Source organism: Pelophylax lessonae, assembly GCF_965119305.1.
Source record: "Pelophylax lessonae genome assembly, chromosome: 5".
In the NCBI taxonomy this organism is placed as follows: domain Eukaryota; kingdom Metazoa; phylum Chordata; class Amphibia; order Anura; family Ranidae; genus Pelophylax; species Pelophylax lessonae.
Window position 1 is genome coordinate 357,166,044 of NC_138772.1, and position 18,337 is coordinate 357,184,380.

The 18,337-nt window shown below is 42.8% G+C and overlaps 1 protein-coding gene across 2 annotated transcripts in view; it reads right to left on the reverse strand.

Moving 5' to 3' along the window:
• ATP9B (ATPase phospholipid transporting 9B (putative)) overlaps positions 1–18,337 on the reverse strand; it is a 578,806-nt gene that overhangs the window by 102,771 nt on the left and 457,698 nt on the right. For both annotated transcript variants that reach the window (XM_082258664.1, XM_082258663.1), the window contains exon 14: positions 1,448–1,560. In XM_082258664.1, the coding sequence (XP_082114790.1) occupies positions 1,448–1,560 (113 nt within the window). The remainder of the gene's footprint in view (positions 1–1,447; positions 1,561–18,337) is intronic.

Below are 18,337 nucleotides of genomic sequence, written 5' to 3' on the forward strand. Positions count from 1 at the left end.
TTTTTAATTAAAAAGCTAAATACCTTCTTTGACCAACTCTGCTGTGTGGTCACATGTCCTCTCGATCTAACGAGTGCAGTGGGAGAGACCGAGATTTTGTTCTGATGTATGCAAGCTAGCAGAGGAGGGGACATGTGACCACATAGCAATGCTTGGCAAAGAAGGTATTTAGCTTTATAATTAAAAATAAAAATACATACATGTGCTTAATATGTTCCTGAAACAGAGAGGATAAAAGTATATAATGTATGTTACTTTAAAGCAGGAGGAGAGGGAAGGGGCAGGGAGGACATCGACTTCACATTTCACACACTGACTATGGAAAAGACAATAAAAAAGCGTGGGGGAGATGCAGAGACACTGAATACACAGCAGGATGACAGAAGCATGTAATCTGACCACGCTATCATAGATCAGCAGTCATGAAAAGCGTGGTCAGTACACACAGGGGAACACAGGTAGGATCAACCAGGTATTGTACAACATAGAAATGAACAATTGACATGGCAAAAGCACTGTACCATGTCTCATGTCTTAAAGGGACAGGAGCTTTTTTTTTTTTTTTTTTGGGGTTACAACCACTTCAAGTAAAAGGGCAAACAATCCCTGTTCCCAATCAGATATATAATTTGTAATGGTATTTGTAAACCTCTGTCCAGTAGTTAGCAAAAAAACACTTGTGCTAAATTATTTCAAAATAAGTGCTAAGCAGAAGGTCCTACACAAAAACATACTCAGTCCAAAAGTTCTATAAATATTACAATGCCAGCATCCCATTATATTTCCATGCTCTTTGCAGCCATCTCATGTTAAGGGACTAAACTCTAAGTGAAATAAACCTTTCTAATACAGGGCATTCCAAAGCAGATAACAGGGTTAGCTATTACAGAAGAGAAACCTTCAGCTCATTTATATGTATCAAATTAGAAAATGACATATATGGTAACTATATACACCCAAACTCATTCTCTAAAAAAGTACAGCAAGCAAGGATGATGGTCAATGATTCAGAAATAATTACTTAAACAATCAGACACAAAAGTAATCAAAGATCAGATTGATTGCTATAGACTGATATAAATTTTTCAAAAACTCAAACTTGCAAACATCTGGTATCTGAAACACTTCCTGATCATGCATAATCATAACCATGATCTTTATACAAGACACTTTGGAAGCCAACTGTTAACCTTAAAATGCAGTACAGAAAACTATGTTTTTTTTAACATGTATGGTGCTTTTCCCCAAATACGCCACTTTCAGTAGACAATGCTTTCTGATCAGCTTTTGTATGAGCCAGGTCCAAGTGAAAACTTAAATTTTTAGTCTACATTACTTGCTTGTAGCTGTAATAATTCAGCTCCTTGCTAACCTTTGTAGTTTAGACTGACCATATTTTAACAAACATGTACCTATGAATGTAAAAATTTAGCAGAGAATAACCTACCTGGGAGTATGAACTTGCTACATGATTCTGAATCTCATCCATTGTATCTGTGCCATAGGACACTGTACCAAGATGAAGACGCTTAAAAACCATTTCATTCTGGGTAAGTGTACCTGAAAGAGATATTAGTTTAAAAAGCCAGCTGATGTAAAAATCCATTAAACCTTTCCTTTTTGTTATAACTACACAGTAAACACATGAAAAGATCTATTTTCTTATGTATTGGCGTGCAGGGCAGAATTAAGTTCTTTTGAGAAGAAATAGATTTAAGGAAAGAAAAGGGGTTGTCTGAGTTGTGAAATTAATTTTTTGGCTGCTTATCAGCCTTAGTACTGAAAATGTAATTTAACCAAACACTTTTTTCATTCAGTATTACAGGCAGTCTGCTGCTCAAGTGGTGAGCATAAGGGTAGAAACAGACTATGTTTTCTCCTATAAGCATTTACATCGCATACATATAAGGGTTTCAGTACATGGTTGTAACTGGGTTGCATTTTTAGATGCATTAGATAAGCTTCTAAGCTGTTTTGCATTCACATTGACTTGCATGGTGAAGAAAAGCAAAGAAATACTTGTATATTTACAGCTATACAGCAAAAGACAGCTACACTGAGGCTAGAGAAAAAATGTTACACAATGTACAAAATACAACATACAGTATCTCACAAAAGTGAGTACACCCCTCACATTTTGAAAATATTTTATTATATCTTCATTGACAACACTGAAGAAATGACACTTTGCTACAATGTAAAGTAGTAAGTGTATAGCTTGTATAACAGTGTAAATTTGCTGTCCCCTCAAAATAAGAACACACAGCCATTAATGTCTAAACCGCTGGCCACCATTATTTTCCAGCACAGCCCTAACCCTCTTGGGCATGGAGTTCACCAGAGCTTCACAGGTTTCCACTAGAGTCCTCTTCCACTCCTCCATGATGACATCACGGAGCTGGTGAATGTTAGAGACCTTGCGCTCCTCCACTTTCCGATGCTTAATAGGGTTTAAGTCTGAAGACATGCTTGGCCAGGCCATCACCTTTACCCTCAGCTTCTTTCGCAAGGCAGTGGTCATCTTTGAGGTATGTTTGGGGTCGTTATGTTGGAATACTGCCCTGCAACCCAGTCTCTGAAGGGAGGGGATCATGCTCTGCTTCAGTATGTCACAGTACATGTTGTCATTCACAGTTCCCTCAATGAACTGTAGCTCCCCAGTGCCAGCAGCACTCATCCTGCCCCAGACCATGAAACTCCCACCACCATGCTTGACTGTAGGCAAGACGCACTTGTCTTTGTACTCTTCACCCGGTTGCCGCCACACACGCTTGACACCATCTGAACCATATAAGTTTATCTTGGTCTCATCAGACCACAGGACATAGTTCCAGTAATCCATGTCCTTGGTCTGCTTGCCTTCAGCAAACTGTTTGCGGGCTTTCTTGTGTATCATCTTTAGAAAAGGCTTCCTTCTGGGATGACAGCTATGCAGACCAATTTGATGCAGTGTGCGGCGTATGGTCTGAGCACTGACAGGCTGACCCCCTAACACTTCAACCTCTGCAGAAATGCTGGCAGCATTCATACCTCTATTTCCCAAAGACAACCTCTGGATATGACGCTGAGCACGTGCACTCAACTTCTTTAGTCGACCATGGCAAGGTTTATTCTGAGTGGAACCTGTCCTGTTAAACCGCTGTATGGTCTTGGCCACCATGCTGCAGCTCAGTTTCAGGGTCTTGGCAAGCTTCCTATAGCCTAGGCCACCTTTATGTAGAGCAGCAATTCTTTTTTTCAGATCCTCAGAGAGTTCTTTGCCATGAGGTGCCATGTTGAACTTCCAGTGACCAGTATGAGAAAGCAAGAGCAATAACACCAAATTTAATACGCCTGTTTCCCATTCACACCTGAGACCTTGCAACACTAGTGAGTCACATGACACAGAGGAGAGAAAATGGCTAATTGGGCCCAATTTGGACATTTTTATTTAGGGGTGTACTCACTTTTGTTGCCAGCAGTTTAGACATTAATGGCTGCGTGTTGAGTTATTTTGAGAGGACAGCAAATTTACACTGTTATACAAGCTGTACACTCACTACTTTACATTGTAGCAAAGTGTTATCTCTTCAGTGTTATCACATGAAAAGCTATAATAAAATATTTAAAAAAATGTGAGGGATGTACTCAATTTAGTGAGATACTGTACATTATGAAGCAAAAAGAGACTGGTTATCTACAGCCAACCAGAATTGTTTCTTTGTCTGAGAGATAAACAATTGACAGTTATAATCGGATTTTTGTAAGATCTTACCGTAAAATCCTTTTCTCTTAAGCTCATTGACAGACGTAGTCTTCTTGATTCTCAAGAGCTGGGTTATGTTGTCTCCGCAGGAGTAGGACTAGGCAGAAAGACAAAACGTTCTGGCTCCACCTTAGGGGCAGTCCCTGAGGGTATATCCTCCCTCTCTCTGCTACAGGGAATCAGTTCTGTTCTAAAGCAGTAACAGAGAATTTAACCCAACCCAACTCAATGATAGAGGGGCGGGTACTACGTCTGTCAATGAGCTTAAGAGAAAAGGATTTTACGGTAAGATCTTACAAAAATCCGATTTTCTCTATTGCTCATTGACAGACGTAGTCTTCTTGATTCTCAAGAGCTGGGACATCCAGAAGCAGTGCCACAAATGAGGGGTGGGATTGACCGAAATCAAAATCCAAACTAGAAGGCCCAACCGGAGCCAACCAGAAGTATCAAAGGACTCATCGAGTAAACAGATGAGACCTACCCCACAAATCCTCGAGGTAGACCAACAGTCTCCTCAAACAGTGGCCTGCAGGAACCTTGCGGCCAGAAGAGGCATCCGACGATGCCATCACATAAACCTTATACAATATTGTAAAGGTATGAACCGACGACTAAACAGTCGCCTTGAAAACCTGAACCACTGACGCCTGATGGCGGAAGGTCCAGGAAACTCTAAGCGCCCGAGTAGAATGCGCCTTAACAGGGAACGGGGGATCCCGACCCTTAGATAAAATAAGCCTATACCACCGTCTGTCTGATCCATCTAAAGATGGTCGCAGCAGAACAGGCAACCCCTTCTTAGGGCCATCCGTGATCACAAACAGTGAATCCGTCTTACAAATTGAATCCGTAGTATTCAAATATATCCTGATCGCCCAAACTACATCCAAGGAATGCCATGCAAATTCTCGAGGATGATTGGGCTAAGGACATAGGAAGGACAATACACTGTCCTCATTCAATGAAACTTTGAAACCACCTTAGGATGGATTCGGATGAAGAACAACCTTATCCCTATGAACCACCAGATCTGGGGAACAACAGGATAATGCAGCCAGTTCTGACACCCTGCGTGCAGAAGTGATAGCCACCAAGAAGACCACCTTCTGGGATAAAGTAAGCAAGGGAATCTCCCTGATATTTTCAAAGGGAGGTGTCTGAAGAACCGACAGCACCAAATTAAGATCCCAGGATGGTAACGGCGCGTGCACTGGCGGAGCCAGGTGTCGCACCCCCTGGATGAAATTCCGCACCAAGGAATGAGTAGACAAAGGCTTCTGAAAGAAGATAGCAAATGCTGAAACCAGACCCTTGATAACACTCAAGGCCAGCTTCTGCTCAACTCCCTGTTGCAGAAAAGCCAATATTCGGGCTACCGAATAAAGATGTAGATGGAACCCAAGGGATTCACACCACACAATATAAGACTTCCATGTATGATGATAATCTTTCTGGAAGTCGCTTTCCTAGTTTTAACTAGAGTAGGAATAACTGAAGCTGACAATCCCTTGTCCTTCAGCACCTGGGTCTCAATAACCAGGCCATTTAAAACCAGCGATCGTAAAGCAGGATGGAAGATCGGTCCCTGAGACAGTAGATCCTCCCTGAGAGGAAGTCTCCACGGGACGTCCGCCACCAGTCTGACCAAGTTGGCGTATCAAGCTCGACGAGGCCAGTCCGGAGCTGCCAGGATTACTGGAATTCCTTCCTCCTCTATCCTGCGAAGAAGTCTTGGCAGTAACCCAAGAGGAGGGAAGGCATACATTAGCTGGTATTGCCCCCACGGGGTGACCAGTGCGTCTGCGGTCTCTGCTAGAGGATCGCGGGAGCGAGCCACGAATCTCTGTACTTTTCTGTTGAATCGTGATGCCAACAGATCCACATCCGGGGTGCCCCACCGTAGGCACAACTGGTGGAAAACTTCTGGATGGAGGGACCATTCCCCCTGAACCAGAGTCTGACGGCTGAGATAATCTGCCTGCCAATTCTCCACCCCCGGAATGAACACCGCAGAGATAGCTGGAACAAATCGTTCCGCCCAGCGAAGAATGCAAGCCACTTCTTTGGCCGCTCGGACACTCTTGGTGCCCCCCTGGTGATTGACATAAGCCACGGCCGTGGCGTTGTCCAACTGGATCCGAACCGGGCTGCCCTGGAGCTGCTCGGTCCAGTGAATCAGACAAAGTCTGATCGCTCTCAGTTCCAATACATTTATCGGTAACCTGGATTCTTCCGGGGACCAAAGTCCCTGAACGGATAACTGACCGAGAATTCCTCCCCATCCGGATAGGCTGGCATCCGTGGTCACTATCGTCCAATATATTGGCAGAAATGACTTTCCCTGGCTGAGCATCGGAGACCGAAGCCACCAGACCAGAGACTCTCTGGTCTGTTTGCTCAATTGGATCCGATAGTCCAGGGACTCCGGATTCCGATTCCATCTGAGAAGAATCTCTTGCTGAAGAATTCGGGTATGGGACTGGGCAAATGGGACTGCTTCGAAGGAAGCCACCATCAACCCCAGAACCCTCATGCAAGTCCGAAGAGAAGACCAGCTGTTGGATAGTAACAACTGGACTGCTGATTGAATCTTTCGGAGTTTCCCTACCGGAAGGAAAACTCTTGTCCTGACTGTGACCCAGATATTCGAGCCTCTGGGTGGGAACCAGAAATGACTTTTGCTGGTTCACCAGCCACCCGAATTCCTGTAAAGAAATTATAGTAATTTCTATGTTTTGTAGCAGGGTCTGAGGAGACTCTGCATGAAGCAGGAGATCGTCTAGGTAACCTAGAATCGATATGCCTCTTTGGCGCAGTAGTGCCAACATTGGGGCCAACACCTTCGTGAAGACCAGAGGAGCCGTGGCGAAACCGAAAGGTAACGCCACAAACTGATAGTGGTTCTCTTCTACGGAAAAGCGTAGAAACCGCTGATGTCCTGCGAAAATGGGAATGTGAAGATAGGCGTCCTTGATGGACGCTAGGACATCCCCTGGATGCAGGAAGGCTGCTACTGTGCGAATGGATTCCATCTTGAATTTTCTTATGTTGAGAAAGGAATTGAGTGCCCTTAAGTCCAGAATTAGACGCACTTTGCCCTCTTTCCTGAGTATTGTAAATAGGTTTGAATAAAACCCTAGAAAAAAACGTTCTGTCCAAGGAACGTGGACTACCACTCCTTGTTGTAGTAAATCCGTGACTGCTCTCCGCAGATCTTCTAGACGATCCGGGGATCGTCGGATATTAGAAGGGAAGAATCGCACCGGTGGGAGAGATCGAAACTCGATCTTGTACCCTGACCTTAAGACTTCGCAAACCCACTTGTCCGGGATTCTGGAAAGCCATGGATCCGGGAACCGGCGAAGACGTCCCCCCACCCCAGTTATGGGTGGGGGCGCACCTTCAGGCTTTGGACGATTTATCTTCAGGTCTGGAGGGGGCGGGCTTTTGCTTGCCCGACCAACGTCCCCTGAAGCCTCCTGAAGGAGCTTTGGAGGACTTAATTTTTTCACCCGCGGGGCGAAAAAACTTTTTGTGAGCAGAGAAAGAAGGCCCTCGTCTTTGACGAGTTCCTTTACCCTTAGCATTTTGCGGTAAAAAGGTGCTCTTTCCACCCGTGAGATCCTTAATGATCTCATCTAAGTTGGCTCCAAATAGACGCTCTCCTAAAAAGGGGATATTAGCTAATGCTTTTTTGGAACCTTGGTCGGCTAACCAACCTTTTAGCCACAGTGTACGCCTGAGAACCACTGCTGAAACTGATGCTCGCGCCAATAATGGAGTGGCGTCTAACGCCGCATCACACACAAACTGTAACCCCTGTATCATTTGTTCCAACAAATCTGATACCGCCTGAGGGACCTCTTCTAAGTCCCGGCGTAACCACTTGGTCCATTCAGTTACAGTCTGCGAAACCAGACCAATAGCAATTATTGGTCTGAAAGCTGATCCAATCAAGGAAAACATGGTGCGAGACATAGCTTCCATCTTGCGATCCACTGGATCTTTAAAAGACGGAGCGTCTTCTAGAGGAATAACCATGGCTTTATTCAATCTAGCAATTGGTGAATCCACCACAGGTGGTTCTGTCCATTTCTTAATGAGGGTTTCCTCAAACGGATAACGCCTGTTAATGCGTTTAGAAATAGCAGAAGTGCGTTTTGGCAGACGCCATTCTTCTTCGATTGGATTGCCAAAACCTTTGGGCAATGGAAAAACCTTCGCCACTTTGATGCGTTTTTTAGTCCCAAAAGGGATTTCAGTTTCAGCTATTTCCGACGGAATACCCTGTAATCTTAAGGTTTCTTGAACAGATACAATGAGTGCGTTTACCAACGCTTCCTCTCGGGCTATGGCTGATGCCGAAACATCCTCCTCACTGTCTGAAGAGACAGTACACGAGACACCAATCCCAGATGAAGTACCTGCAACTGCAGAAATAGGCTCAGAGTCTGAATCCGAGGTTTCAGATAATAAGGGGTTAGGCGGGGTCGCTTTCTTGCGCCCTGTCCCTGACAAGCCACTTCCACCCGGGACACAAAAGTTTCCATAATAGCTGACAATGATTCAATCGTCAGTGGGGTGCTGGAGGATCCTGCAGACACCTCGAGGGGATCCGGAGGAGATACATGAGTGGCAGGGTCCATGTTAATTCAGGACACCTTTGCCAGAAAAAACAAAAAAACTTTTTTTTTTTTTTTAAATCAAAAAAACAAAAAAAATACCTCTTTTTTTTTTATGTGTCTCCCCCTAGCGCAATAGCGCCCCTCAGAGTACCTGCTTCTCGATCCCCACAGAGAGAGAGAGGGACCCCCAAGGCTCACCAACCGATGCAGTGAAGTTTCCAACCAACTGCAGTCAGCGTCTGTCTTTTACAGACTGGAAGGAGCTGTGTTGCTTTTTCCCGGGTAGAGGGACGTGGCTCCGCCCCCTGTGTACGCCTTCCGGCGTTCCCAGCTCTCCACGAGGTAGCTGGGCTCATGAAACATGGCCGCCCCCATACAAGAGACAATAGACTCCAAAAACATGGCGGCCGGCGTGACCTGAGGACATACATGCACCTGGTCTACGGCAAAATGGCGGCGGACCGCCGAAATCGTTTTTCCCAGCACATCCACCTGCATCTCTGCTAAGTGGCGGTTTATTGATCTGCAGGAGATACACTACAATTAAGGTAGGATTATACCTCCTATGTCTGCTGTAATGCTACAGTCTGCTGGGTAGAGTGTTAGCTCTCAAACCAAGTCCACTTCCCACCAAACACATACTGTATTTACAAGGGGGACTTTTAGTGTCAGATATATACTGACCATGTATGGAGGGGCCCATAATTCATACTGCCTCATAACGAGGAAAAAAGGGAACGTTTACTCACCATACCGAACCGACAGGCACCCTCTCTTCACAATACCCTTTCCACCGGGGTGGGGGGGTTGTGGACCACTCCGGACGCCTCGACTCTCTGGTTCCTGGCGTCCAAGCGAGACTTTTAACTCGCAAGGTCAGTCCCTCCAATGGGACTCCGTCGCGGCCGACCCAGCGCGGAGCTCTGGTCTGCACGCGCTCGTAGGCAGAAACCGGGGTGACCACTGGATCTCAACACCCAGCCCGTCGCCCGGCCCCGCATACTTACTTGAATGTGTCGCGGCCGACCAAGCGCAATGCAATGGTCTGCGCGCGCTCGTAGGCCGGCTGGGGTGACCACTAGTGTCGCCCAGTCCGGCGTATTTGCTTGAAGATCTCACAGGAAAAAAACACTGGAGAAAAACTGCCTAAAAAAATCTTTTTTTTTTTTAAAGAAAAAATCTTGCCAGGACCCAAAAGATCCCAGCAAGGAACTTAGGTCCTTACTCCTGACTAGACAGAAAAAAACTGATTCCCTGTAGCAGAGAGAGGGAGGATATACCCTCAGGGACTGCCCCTAAGGTGGAGCCAGAACGTTTTGTCTTTCTGCCTAGTCCTACTCCTGCGGAGACAACATAACCCAGCTCTTGAGAATCAAGAAGACTACGTCTGTCAATGAGCGATAGAGAAAAGCAAATGCATTACTCAGTTTCTTATGTTTTTTTTTTTTTTTTTGGATCTGCGTTTCTGCATCAGTCCCAAAAGTATTAGATGGTCATAGGGTAAAACAAAGTAAAATTACCATGTTAAAAATAAACCCTGTGGACAAGCTAACTAAAGCTAAACCCTTTAACTTTAAGCAAATATTTTTCACCATGGGATTTAATTACATATTCTTTAGTTATTTTAATAATTTTAAATGTGTGAGAATTTCCAATTTTTTATTCCAGTAGAAGAATTTTATAACATAAAATACAAAACATACAGTATAAATATGAATATGCATTTGTTAAGAGAACTATAATTTATTTAAAAAAATCTCCTAATCAACATGAACTTTCTAGAAAACAAGCATGTCTAGTTCCTGCCCAGCGCCAGACTTTACAAGTCTTTTATTCTCTACGGTGAGATTACTGCTGGTTGGAGGTTAATCTGTAGGAGTACAGGTTTCTGTTAACATATCTGAAATGAGATCAGAGACAAATCCCTGTACATGATAGAATGAAATCTTCTACTAAGGCTACCGTACATGTGTAATTTTTTTTTTTTCTTTACATTTATACCCCAGGCTGAATTTTGTATAACATTGTAACATTATTCTTTGGGGATCAGGAAAGATTTTTTTCCCTGTTAGAGCAGCTTGGACCACACTTTATAAGGGTTTTTATTTATTTGGATCAGCTGTGGGTTTAGTCTTTTTAGGTTGAATTTGAAGAACATGTGTCTTTCCTCAACCTATTTAACTATGTTATCCAAATAAAGGCAGACCCAATGGAAATATGTTACGCTGCAATTTGATTAGTGCATTGTTATTTGTCCAAGTGCTTTTTACGGGGCGTCAGACATTTTTTGTAGCCTTAGGCTGGAAATTAGAGGGATTCTGATGATTAGTTTCCTTTTTTTTTTCCAACCGTGGTCAAAAGGCTTTTATTAAAGAGAAATTGAAGTCTGGAAGCTGTACCCAAAAAAAAAAACAACAGGTAGAGGGAAAATCATGTGGTTTCTCTGCAGCTACTTTTTCCCCATTACTGAGTTACCAAGCCTTGTACTGCACTGTGCCTCTCTGTATGGATGCAGGAAACCTTGGAATAGGCAAGGCTTTGCTTCCTCTGGTCAGAGCCTCCAGCAACAGTAAGCAGTACAGTAGTGACATCACCAAAACATATCTCAAGTCTCTTGAGACTAGTATTCAGAGGCAGCAGTGCTTTAGATGTCACAGTGCAGATATAAATTAAAGCACTAAACCTGTAAGCACAAGAACACCTAGGCATCATCACATAATAGAAAGTGCACTGCTATGGAATTCAAGAGAAAATGTACATTTTAAGGATTGCTTAGGAACAATTAGGAATTCTAGATGCTCCTTATAACAGCAAATCCTTGTTTTTAAGTTCAGATCCACTTTAATACCAGGGCTGTATTTACCATAATTGCAATCAAGGGCTGGTGCTTAGGGCAGCAAGGTAAGAGGTGGCAATACGAAGCCAAAAATAGAGGAATTATGATAACTTTTTCCTTTTTCGGTTTACTTCTTTTGGTAACTTTTTTCCCCACTAAATTCAAAAGAGAACCTACAGGGCGGCAAAGGGGATGCTTAAAATCAGAAGGCTTAAGAGAGCTTAAGGACCATCTGTCCATGTTTTTGTTTGGTGGTCTGTACAGTTGAAAAGTAAATGTATATAATAAGGTAGATTGCATGGGGCCTTCAATAGCACATTTAGCATTAGTTTTACTAAAATAATGATATTACACAAGGGGAACTTGTACTAGAGATGCCATCCTTCGGCAATGCATATGGCTACTTTTTGTATTAATACAGCCCTAATTAGGAGATAGCATTAGTTCTCATTATCAAATACCTTATATTTGTATTCACATGGTTAGATTATGTACATTTTATGCTGAATGTGGCAATTGGTTTTGAGCTATATTTTACTGTGTATGCATCTAATCTCTGTGATTTTGTTTTATGACATTGATTGCCAAATATAAATGATTGAGTCTCATCTTATCGGGATTCTGAGGGCTGTAGTATATAGAACCCACACTGTATATAGTTTAATATGATTTATAACATAAACCTTCTTGCTTTGTAACTGCAAGATAACCTGTGCCTAGTAATATATTTTCTGAAATAGCAATTACTTTATATTAAGGCTATGTAAAAAGCAGAAAGAAAAAACACAAAAGGAGAAATGTAGTAAAGATGGCACTGTTCAAGATATTGGTGAATGGTGTCACTAGAGAGGTATGTGTTTTCCCATGCACTCACATTAATGCCAGTAGCCTTGGTAGCTTGTTTGATCACAGTTCATTACTAAAGGAAGCCATGTTTGTCTCCAGAGCATATATTCACAGTCACATTTACAATTTATGAGTTCCCGGCTGCACTGTGTTTTAAACAATGGCATTATCCAATGCAACCAGTGAGAAGATTAAAGTTCTCCCTGCAGATTAAGTACAAATTATCTGTCCTCCTGTTTCAGCATCGTTTGTTCATTTATCACATAACATCTAGTATTTCTGGTCAGTGTCAATATGCTCTGCATCTTTGTAGTTAACAGATGTCTTCTCTTGTCGAATGAATTACTTAAAGTCTCATGCACTGCTGGCCACAGATGTGTCACTATAGCAACATCATTAATTTCAGATCTTACCGGAAACATGCACTCCAATCAAACCTAATTATACCACGTTGCTTTCTTGTCCTACAATAAGGAAACTATAATGCAATTATTGAGATAGTTGGTTCTCCATTCTACTATGGCAAATGAGAGGACCCCTGTGATGGACGCATCTTGTCTAAAGGTTTATTGATGAAGCACAATCCCAATTTGCAATCATAGAAAGGACTAGTTTGAAATGATATCCACAATATAATTATTCCTAGGCTGATCTTATAAAAGATCTGTAATAATGATGATGTCTAAAAGTTTCTATTTTGTTTTGAACTTAATAAAGGCACATTTTAACCACAGTAGCCTATAGAAAATATTTTATATTCAATTACAAAATGAAAGAATAGAACCGGGATGCAGAGAAGACTTGAAAAATGTCAGGCGCATTGTAACCACAGCATCTAAAAATTGAAGCCATAGTTTTCAAAGAATTTGCCTAACCATGTATATTGATATCTATGGATAAAAGCAAAATATTTCTCTTTCCTACTTGTCATAAACAGTAATGATATGCCTTAGTTTATTTTTACAGGAAAAACCCCCATGTAGCATGTTGCAACTCTGTTCCAATATCAGTAGCAAAACTTTTCACTGGGTGTTAAAAGTGTCACTATATCTAACTTTTAATTTTAGTCATTATATGTAAAAATATGATATTTACCCATCCGTATAACCTATCTATTATGCACACAGTGATTGGTAGTAAATACCTGGTTGATTTTGACACTTTACTCAGAGTAGTACTTATCCAGAGTGGCAGTGGTATACCAGCTAATTTTGTGTATCTTCCATTACCACTCATTGCGTATGCTCTGGCAAACTCCTCAAGTGACTTCCATCATGCTTGAGGTGATGTATGCTAGTTTTAATACAATTGCCATGTACATTTGTTTGTTTTTTCTTTCCTTTCCCTCAGAGATTGTCTTTTTTTTTTTAACATTCTGCTAAAACTTTTGTGAATTAGTACTGCTTGACCTTGAAGAAGGAGACATACGCAGAAAGCTTGTCCTGAAAATGTTTATGTTAGTACAAAAACAAAAGTATCATGGACAGTACTCAATTGTATCTGTCCTCAAGTGGTTTCTTTCAGGGGATTTTCATGCCTCGGTCTCTCCCTGGTCTCTATCCTGAAATTGGTGGTTGTGGTCCTGGGCACCAGCTGGGGGAAGGGGGGGGGGGTGGTGGTATAGGCAGGAGCAAAAAAGGAACTTGTTTTTCCTTGATGTGCAATGCAGCACTCTGTGATGTGTTGTAAACTCTTTACAAAACTCAAAAGTGTTGAAGATATAACCAAATTGCTCCAAGATCCACAAAGCTGATTGGGAGACAAGCTTCCTCTGGTGACCAAGTCTCTTTGACTGAGATAACCCATAACTCCTCCCAACCTGACAGGCTGGTATCCTGTAGAGGCAGTAAGGACTTCCCCAACTCCAAAACTGGACTTCTGAGCTACCAAGCCAGAGCCAGGTTGGTGTTGAGATGCAGGTTAATGTGCTTGTCCCATGAAACCAGAATATTGAGTTGAAATGGTTTTGAGTGAAAGTAAGAGTATGGAAATGCTTTGAAGGAGGCAACTATTAAGTCCAGGACTCTAATGCAGAAAAGGAGGGTAAGTTGGCCTGAAGTGTTCACACCTAAGTGGCAAGGTTTGTAAAATTTCTCCTGCGCAAGAAAACCATGAACAGTAAAGTGTATAGGAAAAGGCCCAGATTCTTTAAGCAGTAAGTCAGCTCCAGTGCAGTTTTCTGGAAGTTAAGGATCTACCTGAACCTCTGCAGAGTTTGAACAGCCTGTTGAACACTGACTGCCAATGTTTGTGTCAACTGTTCCCTCAAAAGGTCATTTAGGTTACCCATAATGGAATTCCCTGTGAATGAAACAATGATGGTACAGGGGCTAACACCTTGGTAAAAACCCTTGGTGCTGTAGATAGACTGAAAGGCGAGCCAATGAACTGATAATGTTGCGTGATCACCACAATGCGTAGGAAGCGTTAAGATGGGGACATGTAAGTATCTTTGCTGTTCACCCAATGCCTGAAAATCCCCTGGTTTTAGGAGGCAATGGCTGGCCTATGAGATTCCATAGGGATATTTGCACTCAAAGGAGGAAGGTGTTGAGCACCTTCAGGTTCAAGATGGAGTGGGCTTTGGGACTGTAAAAAGGTAAAAGCCTTGAATTTTCTTTTTTTTTTTTCTAGAAAAAGAGCCACCCCTCCTTTAGAAGAATTGGGTAAGACCAATTTGAAGAGCTAACTAACTTTGTGGGGATGTTTTAAGGTTTGATAGCATAGAACAGGGTGGTGGAAAAGAATAAAACTCTAATATTTAATCTCCAGTGATTATGTTCTGGACCAAAAGATCTGGAATGCCCAGGGTCCAGGTATTTGTAAAAGTCATAAGACATCCCAACACTTGAGAAACCCTTCATTGGAGGCAGAATTTTGTTTCAGGCTACTGGGACAGTTAAGGTTTTGCTTATACATCAGATGACTGGCTCCACCACAGGAACAGTACACATTTTGTAAGAATCCTTCCTCAATAGCCCCCCTCCCCCCCAGCACTGTGAGCAGATTGTAAGCTAACCAGGCTCACAGTACTGCTGCCTTTGTGCTTGTGACCTGCCATGCAATCAATAAAAGTTGGTCCCAATTGCTCACAATATCTGTGAAACAGAAAGGATTACGACCAAGGTGACCTTGTAGATGGTAGGAAGCCCAAGTAGGTCTTGAAGATCACTGGCTAGGTCTGGCCTGTGGAGCTTAGAAAGAGCTTGGCACTGCCTGCGTGCGCTCAGGAAAAAAAAAATCACTTAGTAAGTACAAGATAAGTAAAATACATATCTTGAAGTACAGTGCAGGCTAGACATTCATTGACTTAAACATCGGGCCCTTGCTTATCATTAGCTATCATACATTCCCATAGATCACTTACCAAATCGGGTGTGGTCACCATAACCAAACACATTTATACTCCAAAAAGCCTGGTAAAAGACTACCTGAGAGGCTCTGAAGAAGAGCTAAGCCTCGAAACGCGTAAGTCTATACAGCTTCGGGGGACTATTCATTCCCGATCTCGATGCTGAGGACTTTATATCTTGACTGATATGCTTTTATCAAGAACTCATTTGTGAGTATTTTTATTCTATTCTTTTAATAAACCTTTAAAAGGATAATGCACTAGGCCGGTGCGCCCTTGTGTTTGTTTTTCGTTTTTAGTGGTCCCAGACTACCCTGGTCTTGTAAGGGTCTGCAAGGCCGAAGCTTTTCAGAGTTGCCGTGTCAATAGTTCTCAATATCTGCAAGTTTGTAGCCGAGGTGGATAGAGGATTGCACCACTCAGAGCACAGGGGACAGGTGCATTGAACCAACGTTTAACTTGTTAACTCAGAAACACATCTGACAAGCATCATAGCCACCATCATAGCCACCAAGGCGGCCATTTTGCAGGAGAGCTCATGCAAGGGGAGTTCCTTCATTTGTTCAAAGGGTGGTTTCTACAGGACAGCACATATCATAATGAGATCTTAAGGAAGCATAGGGAGCTGTATTGGGGGGGGGGGGTGTCCTATTGTAGAAACACCTTGAATAAAGGTTCTAATAAGGAGAAATCCAGTCCTCCAGTCCAGAATGTTAAGGCCAAAACCTGTTTTTTTAAGGGTATTTAAGGCCCAATACAAGGTACAGTAAAGTAATTTCTATGGTTGAAAAGCCAAAACAGGCAAATATGATTTATGATTTCTAGGTACAGTAGTATATCTTTCGTGAAGTGAATTTTCTGGGTCTGAGTATGGGCAGTCGAGATAATCCTTGTCCTTCAAGATCTTGATTTCAATAGTCAAACAATTAAAGCCAGTGACTGAGAAGCAGGATGGAACAGGAGGCTTGAGACAGCAGGTCTGACCTGTTTGGAGAAGGCAAGGGCTCACATTTCTCAGAAGTCTAAGTATGTCTGTGTACCAGGTTCTTCTGAGCCAGTTAAGTTCAATGAAAGTCATTTTTTTTATCTTGCTATATTGCGAAGCTGGAGACCAGGGCATCCACCGCTAGTGCCAGAGGATACTTGGTCCTGGATTCAAACAAGGGTAACCTGTTGTTGAACCTGGAGGCCAGGATGCTCACATGTGGAGTCCTCTATTTCTCACATAACAGAATAAAGATGTTTGGATGATGGGACCACTTTCCCTGATCCAGGCACTGATGGCTGAGGAAGCCTGCCTGCCAACTGTCTACTGCCAGAATGTGAACAGCAAGATTGGACTGTGGTTCTTTACCCAGGAGAGAATCAGACCTAGTTCCTTTAAGGCTGTTTGACTCCCCTAATGCTTGATATAGGCCACTGCTGCAGCACTGTCTGACTCCACTGAAGATATAGCTCTGAAGGACAGTCCAGTGATACAGAGCTAGTTTTATTGCTCAGAGCCACAAGATGTTGGAGCTTTGCTTTCCTTTGGGAACCAGGTTCTCTGAACCTTGGGAAATTGGAACACTCCTCCACAGTCTGAAACTAGCATTTTCAAAAGAAAGTTGTCTAGGTACCATATGACCTAAAAGCTCTCCAAATGGCAATGTGACAAATTTGTCTCCTCTTTCAATGAAGTGCAGAATGCGCTGATAAGGTGGGTAAGTGGCAATGCAAAGGTAGACATCTTGAATGAGATGTTCAAGGTATTCTCTTGCCTCAGAGAGGCAATTAATGACCCTGCTGATTCCATGCAAAACTTTGGAACATGTTTAAGGGTTTTGTTTTCAGAATAGGACTAATACCCCTATTTGGTTTTGGTAAGGTGAACCAAAAGGTTTCAATAGAATACTTTGAATCCTTTGCAAACTGCAGGGAGAATGATGGGGCACTCTTCATTTAGGGGAAATAGAAATCTGCGAGGAGGGAGAGGGAGCTTTTTATTGTGGGAAATTTGCCTTTCCTATTGTGACCTCCCTAATAAACTTGTCAACTGCATAACCAAACAAACATCCTCCTTCAGAGGGCACAGAAGTGAGGCGCCTTTTACAGGCAGCTTTAGCTATCCAGGCTTTTAGCCATAAGATTATTAACAGAAACAAAATTATTCCAGAAATTTGTGTCATAACATGTTCTAGGGCATCAACACAGAAAAGTTGAGCAGAATGGAAAGTTTGTAAGTGTTCCTCTAGAACAGTGTTCCTCAACTCCGGTCCTCAGGGCACACTAACAGGCCAGATTTCCAAGAAAACTGAAATACATCACAGGTGATATCATTTGCTGCTCAGTGATTGCAGTATTCTAGTCTGCATCTCCCCAAGGTAATACTTAAAATCTGGCCTGTTAGTGTGCCTTGAGGACCGGAGTTGAAAAACACTGCTCTAGAATTCGGTCTCAGAATACAGGATCCTGTTGATTGTTCATTTCTCTAATCCAATCAGCTGCAATTTGACAAACAGAGATTCGAGTAACAGCGGGTTGCAGAGCTGGGCCTGCAGGAGCAAAGAGAGCTTTTAGGAACATCTCAACATTTCTGTCTACAGAATGCTTAAAGTGGTTGTAAAGGCAGAATGTTTTTTTATCTTAATGCATTCTTTGCATTTGGATAAAAAACCTTTAATGTGCAGAAACCCCCTAATACTTACCTGAGGTCCATCTAGATCCAGCGATGTTGCAGGATTGTCTCGGCTGCCTAGGACTCCCCTTCTCATTGGCTGAGACAGCAGCGTGGTGCCATTGGCTCCTGCTGCTGTCAAAGTCAGTTAACCAGTGAGTTGAGAAAGAGGGTGGGGCAGTGTCTCTGTGTCTGAATGGATACAAGGAGGTGTGGCTCGGCTCGGGTGCCTCCCCATAGGAAGCTGCTTGCTGTGGGGGCACTAAACAAGAGG